The 20,490-nt window shown below is 42.1% G+C and overlaps 1 protein-coding gene across 2 annotated transcripts in view; it reads right to left on the bottom strand.

Annotated features, from left to right (window-relative positions):
- Positions 1 to 20,490, bottom strand: part of QSER1 (glutamine and serine rich 1) — a 60,388-nt gene that overhangs the window by 33,330 nt on the left and 6,568 nt on the right. For both annotated transcript variants that reach the window (XM_084853305.1, XM_084853297.1), the window contains exon 2: positions 247 to 356. In XM_084853305.1, coding sequence (XP_084709431.1) covers positions 247 to 356 — 110 coding nt within the window. The remainder of the gene's footprint in view (positions 1 to 246; positions 357 to 20,490) is intronic.

Below are 20,490 nucleotides of genomic sequence, written 5' to 3'. Positions count from 1 at the left end.
AAATGATAACATGCTGTTGACTCTAAGTTTGATACAGTATTTTATTATGGTTTTACAATGTACTGTTTTTATTTTGCTTAGAGGTTTCTTTATAATATGATTCATAAATATCAGCAAATAAAAAATAACACACACTCTTCAAACACTCTCCAGCAAATTTATTTAATACCTTATGAGGATCTAAAATATATGTAATTGACTTTACACAGAGGTGAGAAACTTATTCATTTAAACTGATGTTATTACCAGTAGGATGAGGTGTAGTAGCATATGCAGGAAGCTGATGAGAACCTGTGTATGTTTGTCTGTGAAGAAGATCTGCTTCCGAGTGTGATGGATGTCCTCCATAGCTTAAACTGAAAAAGGGAAATTAAAAGCGATGAACACACAGAGCTGGGGAGAAAACAACATGTAGATGAGAAGTCTGACAACAAAAGTGATAGAGCAAAATAATGTCAAGAAGGTCTAAAGTTTAAGGTTGAACAATGACTGATCTGCAGTTATTATTGTAACCTGAGATCCTTTTGCATCAACACATTGACCATATTTTAGTTAACAAAAAAGCCTTTGAAACATTAACATACCAAAAACATAGATTTGTTTCCTTTACTTATTTTAAAGAGTTGCTGTACAGATTTGACAACTTACTATTCTGCAGCCTGCACTGATAGATTTATGAACCATTATTCTAGTTATTTAATTTTGTGTCTCAACATATTTAAAGACATGGAATAAGATGAAATCTAAATACATGTTTAGAGTATCTAAGGAACTATATATATGAGAAGGGGTCCACAAATTTTAGTTGGCAATCCCTCTCTGCCAAAGGACAAGGTCTTGTCTCTGACCTTGCACTGTGCCTCCAAACTGCAGTATAAGGTAAGGAACAGACCCCTCCTCTCCTCTCCAGCTTCAAGTTTGGAGCTGAGGGGTGGGAGGGATTTTTCTTCATGCTGAGCTTGCACCTTGGGGCGCAGCACAAGAACAAGTCCCAGTCTTTCTTTCTAGCTCCAAGCTGAAGAGGGGAAGGGATTTGCTTATTTCTCTGCATCCAAGGAGCTTGGACTATCTCCATGCACAGGGCCAAGCTGACGAGCCCCTGCCACCCCCGTGTCCAGTTCAGAGGTTAAGTGTAAGCCTGGGTCTTGTTTCTTTAATGCAACGCCCAAATTGCACGCTTCATCCCAACCCTGGAGATGAGGAATTGGTGGGGATTGTGCTGAGTGCCTTTGAAGTGCAGTGCAACTGTAGAGATGATCCCTGCTGTTCTCTCCAGCTCTGTGGTTTGGGAGAAAAGTCTAGGGTTCATCATGCATGCTGGCTTACGAATCCCAGCTTGTCTGGGTATACTAAATCAATACTTCAGGTTCAAAGCTATCCCCTTTGTGGTAAGTTTGCCTCTAGTGCAAAGGGAGGGCAGAATGGGCTGTGTGCACCAGCATGCTGTTTGTTCACATTCTAGGTTATTAAGTCATAATATTTAGCTTTAAGCAACATGGGGAAATACAGCCATATATGACCAATATGAACAATCTAATCACAAGTGGATAGATCTACACTATATACACCTATTAGCCTATTCTGAAGTTTTAAACAACAATTTAGTTTTACTACTTGATGCACAATTTCAGAAAGTACGTATTTAGTCCTTTTCCACATCCTTTAATGTGATGTTAAACTAATATTTAATAATAGATATGAGAACATAACAAGAATCTCCAAGGTTGGCTGAAGTGACAAAAATAACCTATGATCAAAGTGACACATACTTTATAGCAAAGACCTAATGGGATTACACGAGTTTCCCCAGAAATAGACTCGTGTATTTTTCTCAAAACTGTACTGTACTGCACAGAATCCAGTGTTGCCTTGTACAATCAAAATCTCCATTGTGCTCATGGAGCACCTATATGCCAAAAACAAAAACAAGAGAACACACAGAACTTTCCCAATCAAAAGGATATGGAGGAACTTTCCATCCATTCCTCAATGAATGATTTTGGGACAGGAGTCACTTATCATTATGGACTGGATCTGCAGTTGCGCAAATCAAGGCCTCTTGTGAAACAGGTATTTCCCATCCCCTTGTCCACACTGTAGCCCACCAAAACAATTCTCCTGAGAATTGAGAGACCCTCAAGAAAGGCCTGTGCAAAAAAGGCATCGGCAAAGGTCAGGCAGAGGCACATTGTACAAGGATCATAGATGTAATCCATATACATTTAAATAAAACTCCATTATTTTAGAACAGATTTTTCTAAATTAGTCATATCTTTGATATCCTCACTCTTTACATTAGCCAATACAATTAACAAGTCCAAATACAGCACACCTCTAGGAAAAATCTACATTGTCATATCAAGAATCCGCTGAACACAATCGTTAGATCATTTGCAGAAATGACAAAAGAGGAGAAACTAGAGACAGTAATCTGCATTTTTTTAGGAATTCATTTGTGCAATTCACTCCTGAATCATCAAGCCCTTCCAAGTTAAGACAGACAGTGAATCAGCTTAGCTACCTCCATGCAATAACTACCAACTATTATCTGGTGCATCATAGCTATTTCTGAAACAGGTCATGTAAAAGGAAAAATGAAACATGATAGAGCTGTATCGTGACAGACCTGTAGTCTATCAATCCAATCACCTCTCTCACAGCAGCCAGGTCCAGCAGCCAGAGAGGGGCTGTGGTTCAGTGGCAGAGCACATGCCTTGCATGCAGAAGATCCCAAGTTCAATCCTTGGCATCTCCAAGTAGGGCTGGGAAATCTTCTGCCTGAAACCCTGGAGAGCTTTTGCCAGCAGCATCAACAATACTGGGCTAGATGAACCTATGGTCTGGCTCAGTATAGGGCAGTTTCCTATGGTTCAACAACCCAAGGAACTAAAAAATAATCCATAACCCACTGGCTACTCCCATCCTCTCTCTGTGTAAAGTAACACGATAACTGAAAGCCTGGGAAGATGGCTGTTGTTGTTTTCTGGGAGAGGGGGCTTCTAAAAAGGCACCCTACTTTCCAGTACCCATTTGAATCTAATTAGCCTGATCTTCCAACATGCTATTAGTCAAAAATCAGATGATCAGGATAAATGTAGAATTTGTAACACGGACTGGTGTTTCAATATATCACTATGGTTAATGACTAGTAGGATAGTACCTTAAAGGAAAAGTATAGGAAAAGTTACAATTTCACAGAAATTGACAAAAGTAAATAAAGATTAGTATAACCCAGCATGAAGAAATAAACTTGGTAACAGAGGAGGGAAACAGTATAAGGCAGTATGAGCAGTTAGTAGATAAAAACTTAGTGAAATTTCAGTAATAAGAACCAAACACCTAATTTATAATAAAAGATTCGAATCTATTCTAGCCTCATTTGGACAGAACCAAAGTAGAATGTAACAGAGTTGAAAAGAGAGAAAAATGAGGGGAACTTTTCTCATGCAATGGAGCTTTACTGGCTCCCCTCCTCCCTGCAGCCCCAAAAGCCATTCTTGAGGGTCAAAGGACCCCCCTGGAACAGCATGGGATGGGACATGGGGGGCTGCAGAAGGATAGAGAAATTGGAAGAATTTGGCTGGGCAAGCACCTTTCACTCTCACAAGGCACATCTGAATGAAAGCAATCATTTATGGGTTCCATGTAGAGAGTTTTAGTTTTACCTGTGAAATCCTCTCATAAGAGAGAACTAACTGGGCAGGGCTTGGACCCTCCTTTTACAGGCAAAACAACAACAACAACAACAACAACAACGTGTGCTTAGGATGTTAAAGGTTAAAAACACCCAAACTGCCAAATTTACCTAAGTTGTCTTATTTCTTGCATCACTCTACAGCTGTCTATGAGATCATCAGCTAACTTACTCCTGAGAGCTGATAAGGGCTAACATTAACTGGGTGACATCACTATGCCATGACCCATATCTGGCTCCATATATGATTGTAGGTCCAATATTACTTCCTAACCCCATTTGACCATGACATCAACAGAACACATTGAACTCAGATGAAATGGTACTGAAACTTTTGAGTAGTGTAGTTACATCAATTAGAGCAGGGGAACCTCAGGCCAGGGGCCAAACCCATCCCTCCTGGGGTCCCAATCCAGCTCTCCAGGATTCCCCAAAAGTCTATGCCCCCTTCCCCTGGTTCCTTTCCCCAACCATTGATCATTTGCTTGTTTCCTGGGTTTCGTGCATTTTCCACATTCTAAAAGGTTGAAATGCCTCTCCTAAGGCTTAGCTACTGGAAGTAAGAGCTTTAAGCTACAATATGCTGGTATTTTGGGGGTTTGGCTTTGCCCCTTTTGCCTTTGGCCCTGCCCACCACTGGAATGCAGCCCCCAAGAGGGTCTCCAAAATGGAATTTGTTCCTCTGACTGAAAGGGGTTCCCTACTTCTGAATTCAGGTAACTTAAAACTACATCTCTAAGCATGACTCATCATATCCCTGACCCGTTTTGAAACTTAATAAGCTAAGGAAAGTAAAAAATGTCCAGGCAGCTACCCTAAGTAACCACAAAATGGCTAAACAAAAAGTCCAAGTCAACAAGCATCCTACTCAATGGTTGTTGATAATCTTGCCCTGCATGGTATTTACTAATCGGCCTTAGGTCTAATACAAACCTATTATGGCTTTGGTGGCAGAAAGATTCAGCAACCTTGCAATACATTGAAATGCTTTGGAATAAAAGGTATTTCTTTTCTACACAGCTGCCTTTTTCAGACAGGCACTGTGCCTTCCCAGACGCCAAATTTCACACTTTATCAGCTCTTATTTGCTTTCCCCCTTCATGGATCACTGCCTTGTTGTGGGGAAGGGGCTTGCGTAACTCAGTGAAGCCATAAGCTATGTCGTGCTGGGCCACCCAAGATGGACAGGTCATGGTGGAGAGTCCTGACAAAATGTGGTCCACTGCAGAAGGCAATGGCAACCCGCTCCAGTATTCTTGCCAAGAAAACCCCATGGAACGTATCACAAGGCTAAAAGAGATGACGCCGGAAGATGAGCCCCTCAGGTCGGAAGGTGTCCAATATATTACTGGGGAAGAGCAGAGGGAATTTCCAAGTAGCGCCAGAAAGAGTGAAGCGGCTGGGCCAAAGCCGAAAGGACACTCAGCTGTGGATGTGTCTGGTGGTGAAAAGAAAGTCTGATGCTGTAAAGAACAATATTGTTTAGGAACCTGGAATGTCAGATCAATGAATCAAGGTAAGCTGGAGGTGGTCAAACATGAGATGGCAAGATTGAACATCGACATCTTGGGAATCAGTGAACTAAAATGGACAAGCACGGGCAAATTAAATTCAGGTGACCAGCATATCTACTACTGTGGGCAAGAATCCCTTAGAAGAAATGGAGCAGCACTCATAGTCAATAAAAGGGTGGGAAAAGCAGTACTGGGGTACAATCTCAAAAATGATAGAATGATCTCAGTACGAATTCAAGGCAAACCATTCAACATCACAGTAATTCAAGTCTATGCCCCAACCACTGAGGCCGAAGAAGCTGAGGTTGATGGGTGCTGTGAAGACCTACAACACCTTCTAGAACTAACACCAAAAAAAGATGTCCTCTTCATCATAGGGGATTGGAATGCTAAAGTAGGAGGAAGTCAAGAAATCACTGGGATAACAGGCAAGCATGGCCTTGGTGTACAAAATGAAGCAGGACAAAGGCTAATCGAGTTTTGCCAAGAGAACACGCTGATCATAGCAAACACTCTTTTCCAACAGCACAAGAGACGACTCTACACATGGACGTCACCAGATGGTCAATATCGAAATCAGATTGATTATGTCCTTTAGAGCCAAAGATGGAGAAGCTCTATACAGTCAGTAAAAACAAGACCTGGAGCGGACTGTGGCTCAGATCATGAGCTTCTTGTTGCAAAATTTCGGCTTAAATTGAAGAAGGTAGGGGAAACCACTAAATCATTCAGGTATGACCTAAAGCATATCCCTTATGAATATACAGTGGAGGTGAGGAATAGATTTCAGGGATTAGACCCGATAGACAGAGTGCCTGAGGAACAATGGACGGAGGTCCGTAACACTGTTCAGGAGGCAGCAACTCAATCCAACCCAAAGAAAAAGAAATGCAAGAAAGCCAAGTGGCTGTTTGATGAGGCTTTACAAGTAGCTGAGGAAAGAAGGGAAGCGAAAAGCAAGGGAGAAAGGGGAAGAGATATCCAACTGAATGCAGAGTTCCAGAGAATAGCAAGGAGAGACAAGAAGGCCTTCTTAAATGAACAACGCAAAGAAATCGAGGAAAACAACAGAATGGGAAAGACTAGAGATCTCTTCAAGAAAATCGGAGATCTCAAGGGAACGTTTTGTGCCAAGACGGGCATGATGAAGGACAAAGAAGGCAGGGACCTAACAGAAGCAGATGAGATTAAGAAGAGGTGGAAAGAATACACACAACAACTATACAGGAAAGATCTTAATGTCCCTGATAGCCATGATAGTACGGTCACTGAACTTCAGCCGGACATCCTAGAGAGTGAAGTCAAGTGGGCCTTAGGAAGCATTAGTAACAACAAAGCTAGCGGAGGGGACACTATTCCAGCTGAGTGATTTAAGATCCTAAAAGATGATGCTGTTAAAGTGCTGCACTCAATATGCCAACAAATTTGGAACACTCAACAGTGGCCACAAGACTGCAAAAGGTCAGTTTACATTCCAATTCCAAAGAAGGGCAATGCCAAAGAGTGTTCAAACTACCGTACAATTGCGCTCATTTCACATGCCAGCAAGGTGATGCTCAAAATCCTACAAGCTAGGCTTCAGCAGCATGTGAACTGAGAACTACCAGAAGTACAAGCTGGGTTTCGAAGAGGCAGAGGAACTAGAGATCAAATCGCCAACATTCGCTGGATCATGGAGAAAGCAAGAGAATTCCAGAAAAACGTCTATTTCTGCTTCATTGACTACGCTAAAGCCTTTGATTGTGTGGATCACAACAAACTCTGGAAAATTCTTAAAGAGATGGGAGTACCAGACCACCTTACCTGTCTCCTGAGAAACCTGTACAAGGGTCAAGAGGCAACAGTAAGAACTGGATATGGAACAGCCGATTGGGAAAGGAGTACGACAAGGCTGTATATTGTCGCCCTGCTTATTTAATTTATATGCAGAGTACATCATGAGAAACGCCGGGTTGGATGAATCACAGGTTGGAATTAAGATTGCCGGGAGAATTATCAACAACCTCAGATACCCAGACGATACCATCCTCATGGCAGAAAGCGAAGAGGATCTAAAGAGCCTCTTGTTGAGGGTGAAAGTGGAGAGTGCAAAAGCTGGTTTGAAACTCAACTTTAACAAAACTAAGATTATGGCATCTGGCCCCATCACTTCCTGGCATATGGAAGGGGAAGAAATGGAAGCAGTGACAGATTTTATTTTCTTGGGCTCCAAGATCACAGCAGAAGGTGACTGTAGCCATGAAATTAAAAGACGCTTGCTCCCTGGGAGGAAAGCTATGGCAAACCTAGACAGCATAGTAAGAAGCAGAGACATCACCTTGCTGACAAAGGTTTGTATAATCAAAGCTATGGTTTTCCCAGTAGCAACGTATGGCTGTTAGAGCTGGACTATACAGAAGGCTGAGCGCAGAAGAATCAATGCTTTCGAACTGTGGTGCTGGAGAAAACTCTTATGAGTCCCCTGGACTGCAAGGAGGTCAAATCAGTCCATCCTAAAGGAAATCAACCCTGACTGCTCATTGGAAGGACAGATACTGAAGCTCAAATATTCTGGCCACCTAATGCGAAGAGAAAACTCCCTGGAAAAGACCCTGATGCTGGGAAAGACTGAAGGCAAAAGGAGAAGGGTACGGCAGAGGATGAGATGGCTAGATAGCATCACTGATGCAATGAATATGGACTTGAGCACGCTCCGGGAGAGAGCGCAGGACAGGAAGGCCTGGCATGCTATGGTCCATGGGGTCACGAAGAGTCGGACATGACTGAACAATTTGCTTTCTAGCTGATGTCTTCATTTTTATAGAAACATCCATGGACAGATAGTCCTTGAAATACTCTTAAATAGCACATGGGAACCAGTCCAAGATTTAAATATAGATGGATCATCAGGGAATTACTATGATGTAGTCAAATCCTATCTTCATATAGAAGAAAAGATACCTAAACATACCCCAGCAGTATTAGGGATGTACGAAAGTCACTTACCTTTTCACGGAATTGATTTGCGGTGGGGGGGGAGGCGCTCCGTCCCTCCCCCGGAATCCTCGACGGGGGTGGGCGATCCAGTCCTCCCCCCCAGAATCCTGCCTGGCCGGCTCCGCGGCAGCTCTGTGGAGCAGCTGGCCACGGCCGTCCGCAGCTGGGGTTCCGGCCGCGGACGGGCTGCTGTGGATGCAAATGGCGGCCGCCATAGTGGCCGCCATTATGTCCAGCCAGGCTGCCGTGATAGGCTACGTAAGTATTTACATAGCCTATCATGGCTGGGCAAAAAAATAACAAAATCACAGCGTACGCACATGGCGGTGGCTACGGCAGCTGCCATTTGCATTCCGTATTTTTCGCCGTTTTAGCCTACGTAAATATTTACGTAGGCTAAAACAGCGGGAGAAAAAGGAACACAAGTAGCACCCACTACGCTATTTGCATTCCCCTTTTTTTTCACCATAATAGCCTACGTAAATATTTACGTAGGCTAAAACGGTAAAAAATAGGGAACGCAAATGGCAGCCGCCGTAGCCACCGCCATGTGCGTATGCCGTTTTTTTTTTTGCTTGGCTTGCCGTGATAGGCTATGTAAATACTTACGTAGCCTATCACGGCAAAGACCAGGATGCAAATGGTGGCCATGGCAGCCGGTCAAAAGACCTGCCACCGCCAGAGCTGCCGTCATCCGGAAAATCCACCCCATGTAAGCTTCATCCCGGGGGGAATCCGCGGGGGGGGGGGTGGCAAGCCGTTCCGCCACAGGTTTCAGGGGGCCGAATGCCAGTGCATTTGGCCTCACTGAAATCCGTGGCAGAATTCTCCGCCATCCCTAAGTACAATTCAATTAGAAAAAAGGAAGACACAAATTATAGATAACATGTGTACGGAACATTACTAGCTTATTAGTAGGCTAGGAAGCTTTTAAAGTATAAGATAATAGCCCTAATGTTCTTTCTGCAGTTTTATACCCTTTGGGGAATTTTTAATAGAAAAGAAATAATGGCTGGAATCAAGGCTTTTGTACTGTCTCAGTAGAACGTTTGGCTCCCATCTTTGAACAGATGACATCTATACCAAATCACAAACTGCTGGCATTATAAAACTCTTCCAAACTGATCTTCCATACGTATTATTAATTTGGCCAATGGGCTACTTGGTAGGAAGAACACAAATATTGACCAAGATCAACTAAACAGCAAAAACGGTTTCTTCAATGGTAGTCCCCCATGTTATACATGGCAACCAGTTTTGAAATTAGCAAATGTCAAATGGAGTTGATGATATTGCATGGGGTCAACTGTTCAAAGAAAAATCGCCAAAAAAATCCACCCAGCTGGTGTTCTGCATTTATCAAAGGCACTTTCTGGATCTTGGCCATGGTTATTACTCTGTGTCTGTTTAGTAGGAATGGCTACGACCTAGCTATGTGTGTTGTGTGGATAGAAAAGTATTTTTAAAAGACTGAGAATTGCCATTTGATTAATTCTTATGAACTTTAAGGCTACTACTATCAGGAAGCAGAGTTCGAGAACCTTGGGATCTAGGAAGAGCTGTACTACCATAGGCCACAGATCAAGGAATTCCAGCTAATCCACCCAAGTCCTTGTCTTCATCATTCAAGGTGCTGGTTTTAACCATTACATCCCCAACAAGCTTGGGAGTGTACTCTAAGGACCAATTGCCCAGATGTTAAGCTGTTCTACTCAGACCCTTTTAAAAATCTCCTCCACCTTCAAGGCCAAGGAGGTTAAGAACCTGAGATATGGCCTTTTAGTGGTGGCAACCTGTCTTTGGATTGCCATGCCATTCCCAGGGGAAACTATTTGGTACTAGACAATGAGCTATTGGCCTAGTCCTTTCCTTTTTGTGACTCAGTTGTTCTTTTAACTTTGTGTGACACTGCCCTTTGTTTTACTTGTTTTGATCATCTCTTGCTGCCATTCTGCTGTTTTAATGAGTTTTAATTAATTGCTTTATTGTTATGTTTCTGTCTCCCATATGTTAGCCACTCTAATATTTCGGCTCAAAAGCAGGATATAAATGTTATCAGTAAATACATAAAGAAATACACTTTGCATCTTAATGACAGAGAGAATGCTGCTTAAGCAGAGTGTTTTAAAAACAATAACCAAAACCACTTTGATTGTTTGACACAAAATGTGTGTGCATACAACATGAAGATATACAATGCATGTATAGATAAACTGTATTTTGGAGGTAGAAACATTTAAAGTGGGCACTTACTTTTCACTTTATTGTAATTTTCTTATGCCTAAATTCTCTGCCTTGATCCTTAAAGAACACTGCTTGACACTAACTAGAGGAAATGGAAATCTTAAGTATTTTATTACTATAAAGCAAGTACTGACTTGCCTGTTTAAGCCCCCTAAAAATCTACAGTGCTTTTAGCAGCAATGACAACAACTGTTCTGTGGTATGAAGCTTTCACTGGCTTTTCTGAGAGAGGATTATTGGGCTGCAATTGGGAAGACTGTTCAGGTGGAAGCAATACTTGCCATCTTCCCCCTACGTTGGTATCAATATCACTTCATCACTAACTGCAGCCCTTTGTCCCTTTAATATCAACAAACGCTATTCAATGTCTATGAGAAATGAAGGGCTTATGTCACTGATCTGGATTTTTAGTGAGGCAATGAACCTAGGAACATGAGCATTAGTTAATTCTGGATCAGAAAAAAATAAATTTATCAGTTTTACTGCTGAAGCTACCACAGTTTATGCCATCTCACACAAATCCCTGACTTATTTATTCCTATTATATCACTGATTCTGGGGCTATTTGCATGACCCAACAGCCCACCGTGAGTTATTTAACACATGGTGATGCTGCGTTGTGGCTGCCATTTTGAATATATAACCCCCACTCAGGGGTTATGTTGTGCAAACCCAGCGAGCATGGGTTATGCGAGGGTTAAACAACCCTCGCATAACCCATGGACTGTTTTAGAGTTGTGTGAGGGTTGGTAGTAAGCAAACCGTTGTTTAACCTATGCATAAACCCTGCTTGCCAGGTTCACATGACACAACAACTGCCAAGCAGGGGTTGCATATGCAACTTGGTGCTAGCGGACACTACAGCATGGGTTAAATAACTCAAGACAAGTTTCAGCACGTCATCTAAACCTGGTCAATCTGGGGAAACCACTAAATCACACATTGGGCAACCTGCAGGTTACATATAGCACTTGGCACTCCCTGTGAGGTCCACATAGCCCCAACCACTTTTCCCCACTGCCCAGCTGATCAGTCAGATCTGGATCAAGATCACTGGGAGGGGGATGACATTAACGCCTCTCCACCCTTCCAGTGATTCCAATGCAGAGAAAAATGTAGCATTTTTAGTTAGTGGTACTTGGCCTAATGTGGGCATTGAAGGCAAGATATATATATCTTACATACCTCCAGCTGGCTCATTTGTTAGATGGACTTGCATTCAATAGCTTGAGAGATGAAAACTCCTGACTCTCTTTAAGATGGCGAGGATCTGGCTACAATATCAGGACTATACAGGCATTGGAGATCAAGTACACTTATAGAAATTCAGTCCGCCCGATCTAACAGAACGCAAGCCATGTGGTCATCCAAATTTTCTCTAGTTAAGTGAAACCAGACTAAGACAATAGATTTAAATTACCACACTAAGACAGCTGACCTGCAACAGTACTCATCTGGACAAATTAAGTACATGTTAATCAGCTTTCAGGATCACAAAACAAATATATGATGGCAACACATATAGGCCCATATCATTCAAATTATAGCATGCCACATTTAAGTTGGAGCAAGCACAGGCGTTTCTGCAGTGCAAGAAGTGCATTCAGCAAAAAGCAAAGAAACAGAAATTTTGGAAAATTTAGCTATAAGTGGCTGATAAAAAGTCATACAAAACAGCTGGGAAGTCAGAAGCAGAATCCAGAATCGCAGATATATGTTGCATACTAATGTAATGTCACTTTTGATAATATATAATGTTAAAGAACAACTTTAAGTAACAAACATTGAACCAACACAAAAATGTCTTTATAAGAAGCATGCAATTATGGATCCAAGAGGAAGGGCTCTTATTCTGATACATCAGTAATACTGTATATTCACATTCACTATGCAAACATGAACTATCATATGACATTCTGGCATTCTCAGTCTTGGACTAATTTCTCAGTTTGTGAATCTGGAGCAATTTTAGCAGGCTGAAGTACAAGATTCCACAACAAATACACAATACACTCTCTGCAGGAAGCTCACCACAAGAGGCAAGATAATAGTTCAGTGTCAATTTTCATTTAGTTCTTTGCACTTTAGAAATCTGCCCAAAGTACCAATTTTGAGTGACCACCCTAACATTATAGACTACTGTACACAGACAATGAAAAAAATGACACTGCTAAACTAATCTAGTATTAGACCAGTGGTCTCTAGTCCTGCAAACTCGCAGATAAAAAATAAATCTGCAAAACCCATCACGCAACACCATAATTCATTCTTCGTGGCAATATGAAGAAACATTTTACAGAAAGCAAAATAGCCCAAATATCCCTAAATATATTTGTACACCTAAGCGTCCAGCACTGTAAACTAGCACTAAATGACAATACCCAGAATGCTGGTCATACTTCACAAAGTAGTCAAACTATTTTGATTTTCCCAGCTCCATATTTCCTGCAGCTTCACTCCCTGTCCATTTCTGAGTTCAGGTAGCCCTATTCATTCCAAAAAAAAAACCTTTCACCTTGGACAAGAATATAGGAAAAACTGAAAACCTTATTTAAAAAGCTGTTGTGTAATAAATGGGAGTTGTATAATAAATGCACCAGGGAGGCCTGCATTTGAATAAACACTCAGCCATGAAATTTAAGCTGCGATCCTATACATACTTACTTGGGAGTAGGTCTCACTAAACTCAAAATTATGTACTTCTGAACAGACATGGACAGGATTGTGCTATTACTTACCCAGGGCCAGTCATTATCTCTAGATATCCCACCTCAGAGGATTGCTGAGAGAACAAAATGGGAAATGTTCTACATAAGTCACTCTGAGTTCCTTAGAGGAAGGGTAGGATACAAGTATATTAGACAAATCATTATATAAAATCTCCAAACTAGGTTTCTCGCGCCTTCTTTTTCACCTGAGTCAATTATTACTCATACTCTTAGTAGAAAAGATATCTGATCCAGAGACCACAGACCAGGGCAATTCAATGAAATAACTTTCATTCTGCCACCCATGTGGCTTTCCTAAATGTGTGCAATTTAACACAACACAAAGCAGATACAATTTTTGGAAAAGTTCACAATTTTAGTTTCTTTTCTCCTATGCCCTTCATACAAGCTGTAAAATTACTAGGACGTAAATGAGAAGAAATAATGTTTATAAGTCATGCATCCAAGAGCATTAGTATGTTGTTGTTCAGTCGTTAAGTCGTGTCCGACTCTTCGTGACCCCATGGACCATAGCACGCCAGGCCTTTCTGTCCTCTGCTCTCTCCCAGACTGTGTTCAAGTTCATACTCACTGCATCGGTGATGCTATCTAGCCATCTCATCCTCTGCCATCCCCCTCTCCTTTTGCCTTCAATCTTTCCCAGCATCAAGGTCTTTTCCAGGGAGTTTTCTCTTCGCATGAGGTGGCCAAAATATTTGAGCTTCAGCATCTGTCCTTCCAATGAGCACTCAGGGTTGATTTCCTTTAGGATTGACTGATTTGACCCCCTTGCAGTTCAAGGGACTCATAAGAGTCTTCTCCAGCACCACAATTTGAAAGCATCCATTCTTCGGCGCTCAGCCTTCCTTATAGTCCAGCTCTCACAGCCATACGTTGCTACTGGGAAAACCATAGCTTTGATTATACGGACCTTTGTCGGCAAGGTGATGTCTCTGCTTCTTCCTATGCTGTCTAGGTTTGCCACAGCTTTCCTCCCAAGGAGCGTCTTTTAATTTCATGGCTACAGTCACCGTCTGCCGTGATCTTGGAGCCCAAGAAAATAAAATCTATCACTGCTTCCATTTCTTCCCCTTCCATATGCCAGGAAGTGATGGGGCCAGATGCCATGATCTTACTTTTTTTAATGTTAAGTTTCAAACCAGCTTTTGCACTCTCCACTTTCACCCTCAACAAGAGGCTCTTTAGATCCTCTTCGCTTTCTGCCATGAGGGTGGTATCTGAGGTAGTTGATAATTCTCCCAGCAATCTTAATTCCGACCTGTGATTCATCCAACCCGGAGTTTCTCATGATGTACTCTGCATATAAGTTAAATAAGCAGGGCGACAATGTACAGCCTTGTCGTACTCCTTTCCCAATTTTGAACCAATCGGTTGTTCCATGTCTGGTTCTTACTGTTGCTTCTTGTCCCTCGTACAGGTTTCTCAGGAGACAGGTAAGGTGGTCTGGTACTCCCATCACTTTAAGCATTTGCCACAGTTTGTTGTGATCCACACAATCAAAGGCTTTAGCATAGTCAACGAAGCAGAAATAGACGTTTTTCTGGAATTCTCTTGCTTTCTCCATGATCCAGCGAATGTTGGCAATTTGATCTCTAGTTCTTCTGCCTCTTCGAAACTCAGCTTGTACTTCCGGTAGTTCTCGGTTCACATGCTGGTGAAGCCTAGCTTGCAGGATTTTGAGCATCACCTTGCTGGCACGTGAAATGAGCGCAATTGTACGGTAGTTTGAACACTCTTTGGCATTGCCTTTCTTTGAAATTGGAATGTAAACTGACCGTTTCCAGTATTGGGGCCACTGTTGAGTGTTCCAAATTTGTTGGCATATTGAGTGCAGCACTTTAACAGCAGCATCTTTTAGGATCTTAAATCGCTCAGCTGGAATACTGTCCTCTCCGCTAGCTTTGTTGTTACTAATGCTTCCTAAGGCCCACTTGATTTCACTCTCGAGGATGTCCGGCTCAAGTTCAGTGACCGTACTATCATGGCTATCAGGGACATGAAGATCTTTCCTGTATAGTTCTTCTGTGTATTCTTCCCACCTCTTCTTAATCTCATCTGCTTCTGTTAGGTCCCTGCCTTCTTTGTCCTTTATCATGCCCGTCTTGGCACAAAACGTTCCCTTGAGATCTCCGATTTTCTTGAAGAGATCTCTAGTCTTTCCCATTCTGTTGTTTTCCTCGATTTCTTTGCGTTGTTCATTTAAGAAGGCCTTCTTCTCTCTCCTTGCTATTCTCTGGAACTCTGCATTCAGTTAGATATCTCTTCCCCTTTCTCCCTTGCTTTTCGCTTCCCTTCTTTCTTCAGCTACTTGTAAAGCCTCATCAGACAGCCACTTGGCTTTCTTGCATTTCTTTTTCTTGGGGATGGATTGAATTGTTGCCTCCTGAACAATGTTACGGACCTCCGTCCATAGTTCCTCAGGCACTCTGTCTGTCAGGTCCAATCCCTGAAATCTATTCCTCACCTCCACTGTATATTCATAAGGGATATGATTTAGGTCATACCTGAATGGTTTGGTGGTTTTCCCTACCTTCTTCAATTTAAGCCGAAATTTTGCAACAAGAAGCTCATGATCTGAGCCACAGTCAGCTCCAGGTCTTGTTTTGACTGACTGTATAGAGCTTCTCCATCTTTGGCTGCAAAGGACATAATCAATCTGATTTCGATATTGACCATCTGGTGATGCCCATGTGTAGAGTCGCCTCTTGTGCTGTTGGAAAAGAGTGTTTGCTATGATCAGCGTGTTCTCTTGGCAAAACTCGATTAGCCTTTGTCCTGCTTCATTTTGTACACCAAGGCCATGCTTGCCTGTTATCCCGGTGATTTCTTGACTTCCTACTTTAGCATTCCAATCCCCTATGATGAAGAGAACATCTTTTTTTGGTGTTAGTTCTAGAAGGTATTATAGGTCTTCATAGAACCGATCAACCTCAGCTTCTTCGGCTTAGTGGTTGGGGCATAGACTTGAATTACTGTAATGTGGAATGGTTTGCCTTGAATTCGTACTGAGATCATTCTATCGTTTTTGAGATTGTACCCCAGTACTGCTTTTCCCACCCTTTTATTGACTATGAGTGCTACTCCATTTCTTCTAAGGGATTCTTGCCCACAATAGTAGATATGCTGGTCACCTGAATTTAATTTGCCCGTGCTTGTCCATTTTAGTTCACTGATTCCCAAGATGTCGATGTTCAATCTTGCCATCTCATGTTTGACCACCTTCAGCTTACCTTGATTCATTGATCTTACATTCCAGGTTCCAGCATTAGTATACATTAAATTAAAAAAGAATGCACAGATTAGTTAGCTTGTTCAGAAACATTTGTGGTGGGAATTAACTCAGCTCCATCATCACTAACAAATTATTGAAAAGAAATAAACAGCATTTCAATTTTCATCATCTACAAGATCTCTAATTTATGAACACCTACAAGCCTCCGTCTTCATCTGTCTTTTGGATACTAAAATTTAACTTTTGCTATGGGAAGCCATTAATCACTCCCACTATAAAATTTCCTTCACAGAAACCTCTGTCTGCAGAACAGAAGTAACTGGAATGAACAACGTAAAAATAAACATTTGCTTATTTTACAGCTTCAAACTATACAGGACAAATGGAAATGTGTATTGTGGAAGTTAGGGGGGCTCTAGATTTATGCTTGGCAAGTACAGCTGAACTGTGCTTCTATATACCCACCAAAAATTCTCCCCTCCTTGCAAAAACACGATGCCAAATGTCCATTAGCATGTCTTGCTCTTTAAGGGCAGATGCCAGACTTTCCAGCCTGTGCCAGCAACTCCATCATGGTACCTGTACCTGCCCCCTTGAGAGCAGAGGAGAAATGCTTATGGCAGCTGTTGCACCCACTCCGGGATTAGACTCTAGTATCAAATTAGGATCACATGTTGTGCTGCTGCTGGGATCTTTAAACCCAATCTTATGCACACTAGTAATGCAGTGCAAATAACAGCAGAAGGCTACTAAAATGCTCTGTTATCTTAGGGCACTACAAGTAGCAATGTTCAGACAAGTGCTATATCCTGGATAAACAGGCAGTAAATAGTTTCCTCAATATGAACAAACACCTCTTTCCCTGAGTTGTTTCCACCTGCGTTTCAGATTAGAGAAAGTTGTACTGCTTTAAAACCTGAAGTAGACTTCCTAAGTCAACTCTAAAAATAGGGCAAGTAACTTCGACCCATTGTCTACTAGGCAGACTTAGCAGCCAAGTCACACCAGTTTCTCCACATCATTATTGTCACTCCCCTCTAACGGTCAACTCGGATGGCAAGCGCTATATATATATATAATTTTATTTTATTAAAACCCTAAGAGACAACCCTCCACCGACCTAAAACAACCCAACAGCTCAATGAGACCTGAGCATGCTTAGTAGGCATGGAATGCTGAGTGTCAGCTGGAAAAGAAAAAAATGAAAAATGGGGTGTGGGAGTGGAACACATAGAGTGACCTGCCGGTGGATGGCATGGCTGCCCAGCTGAAACCCCGAACATGAACACTAACTGTTCCCTCCAACAGCGAACTCAGGTGATCAACTATCTATCAGTTTGGTTGCAAAACACCGTCATCCAAAAATGGGGTAGTGATCGACAGCTTTGTTCTAATAAATATACAGACATTTGGCCAGCATATTTAGAACTAAATGTGTAGTGGGAACCAAAGGAAAAAAACAAACCACAGAATGATAAAAAATTGTGTTTGTATGTGCATTTTTTCTCTTTTTTGTGAGCGTTTTATTATTACTATTTAGCTTTTTATTGTAAATATTTTTGTTATTGTATCAATATGTTGATTTTGCTGTTATGTTTGTTGTTATAAAAATGTTTTGAATAAAAAGTATTAATATAAAAATGGGGAAGTGGTTTCTATATACTCAGGGGACTGCCTGGGTCAGCCATGTTGACTGGGAATGATGGGAGTTGCAGTCCAATGGATCTGGAGGACATCAGATTAGGGATGGCTGCCCTAGGAACAGAGAAGCATATATGTTTTTAAATTTAAGTTTTTTTCTGGAAAAAGTTGAGAAAACAATTATAAATAATTGACCTGCATAACATTGAGTGCGTTGAGGTAAGACAATTAATTTCTCATATTCTCTGGAGAGTGTACCTCTGGGTTCACCTGAACACTAAAGGCAAGAATGCTTGTCTTTGCTGCTACCTTGTGAGGGTTAGGTATGGGGGAGAAGACATACTGCTATCCAATCACAGCTGTACTAAAATCCTGGATTTCCTCATTGTCTTCTATGGACAGCACTCCTTCCATCCCAGGAGAGGAGAAACAGGTGTAACAGAACCAAAGGTTTGGCAGACTGTATGAGTCAGTTATGTCTCCGTTATGTCTATAGCTGAAAGCAATTGAGACAAGACATTATTAGTGTGTTAGTTGGGGGGAGGGGATGGGGGGCAGGGGGAGAGAGGAAATTGTTCCAGCTCCTAACAACTTATATTAAGTACAGGGGGCACGTACACTATATAGGGATGTGAAAAAGAAACCCCTCTGGAACCACTCCTTGCCCCCAACAGCAGTAAAATGCTTAGGTTTGAAACTGACAGCCAGCCCAAAACCTAAGCTCTGTAACATTATATATCACAGCAGTGGAAGGCTTCAGGGAGGTCAAGGGGTCCTTTTCACTTTCCCCTTCCCCTCTCCCAAGTGGCCTGACACAAGTGCTTACAAGTTCATGTTCTAGGCTGGCTGGAGTTTTTAACAGGAGCATTCTTCTTAGGGACTGGGGATACAGGGCAACATTTTTTGCAGGACCCATTTGTTCCCTCTAATTGCAATGTCAGTGGTCTTGTGCTTACTGCCTGGAAGCAAAACAGACATATCAACAAAAGAATGAGGTTTCTTTATATGTGGGAGAACCTCCAAGATATGCAGAAATAAATTTCTTCAACATCAACGTCCCAAAGCAGAAAAGCTCCCTCAAAAAGTTGCTGCTCTCATGGTTATGGAATCCTGGCTCTGTGAGTGAAACGCATAAGTGTGCAAGCCCTCAGTCTGTTCAGTTACCATTTGTATTCACTCCGTTTTGGAAATCTACGCAGTTGCTGCCCTCAGTTCTGTCCCTTCTGACGCTAGGCAGGCAACTTGAAGAGTCAGTTATTACATTGCCCTGCCAGTATCGGTGACCTTTTGAGCCTGGCCACCAGCAAGGAAAATTCTCCCACTCTCCTTCTGGCTTGGGGAAGGGAAATCTCCCTTGACGGTGAACTGGCTTGGACAGACTTGAAAGGCAGGAGACTGTCTACCTACCTTGCAAGGCTATCAGAGCCTGGCCAGTGAGGGAAATTTCTCTGCTCTCCTCCTGGCCCACAGGATCACATGACTTCATTTCACATATGTACATTGGCAAGAAAAAGTTTGTGAACCCTAATGCTAATTACAGAAATTCCATAGTTTTACCTTGGTAGCCTTTGTGAAACAAAACCAGTCCTTTTCTAAATACCCAATAGGGTTTATATTAACCAATTCAGTGACTTGTGAAATAAACTGCTGTATAAACTAGGAAAACAATGAATACTTAAGAGTCAAGGTATGTGCAAAAGTAACTGAACCCCTGGTTGCATCAGCTCAACTAAAGGGAATAATTAGAATCAGGTGTTTAAGTATTTAGGTAGATCTTCAGGGGTGAGTTTGGGAGGCCCCACCCTATAAAAGGATCACTTTTGTGAGTTTGGAAACACATAATGCCACAATCAAAAGACATCTTTGAGGGCCTCAGAAAAGCAGTTATTGCTACTTAACAGTCTAGAAATGGTTACAAAACCATTTCTAAGGATCTGGGGCTCCACCAATTCACTGTCAGACAGATGGTCTACAAATGAAGAACGTTCAAGACCACAGTCACTCTACCCAGGAGGCAGTTGGCCCACCAAAATCTCTCCAAGAACAACCCGATGCATCATCCAGGAAGTCAAAAAGAACCCCAGAGTAACATCCAAGGATCTGCAGGCCACTCCCGCCTTGGCTAATGTGAGTGTTCATGACTATACGATCAGAAAAAGAGTGAACAAGAATGGTGTTCATGGGAGGATAGCCAGGAGGAAACCACGGCTCTCTAAAAACAATATTGCCGCCTGTCTGAAGTTCGCTAAACATCACATCGATGATCCCCAACACTTCTGGAAAAATGTTCTCTGGACACACAAGTCAAAGGTAGAACGTTTTGGCCTTAATGAGAAAGGTTATGTTTGGCAAAAAACAAACACTGAGTTCAAACAGAAGAACCTTATCCCAACTGTCAAGCATGGTGGTGAGAATGTCATGGTTTGGGCCTACTTCGCTGCCTCAGTACCTGGATGACTT

The sequence above is a fragment of the Heloderma suspectum genome, chromosome 1, assembly GCF_057233095.1.
Source record: "Heloderma suspectum isolate Gila_16-S chromosome 1, 16-S_ref, whole genome shotgun sequence".
NCBI lineage: Eukaryota > Metazoa > Chordata > Lepidosauria > Squamata > Helodermatidae > Heloderma > Heloderma suspectum.
Note: the sequence above shows the minus strand (reverse complement) of the source record. Positions and strands in the feature narration are given on the sequence as shown.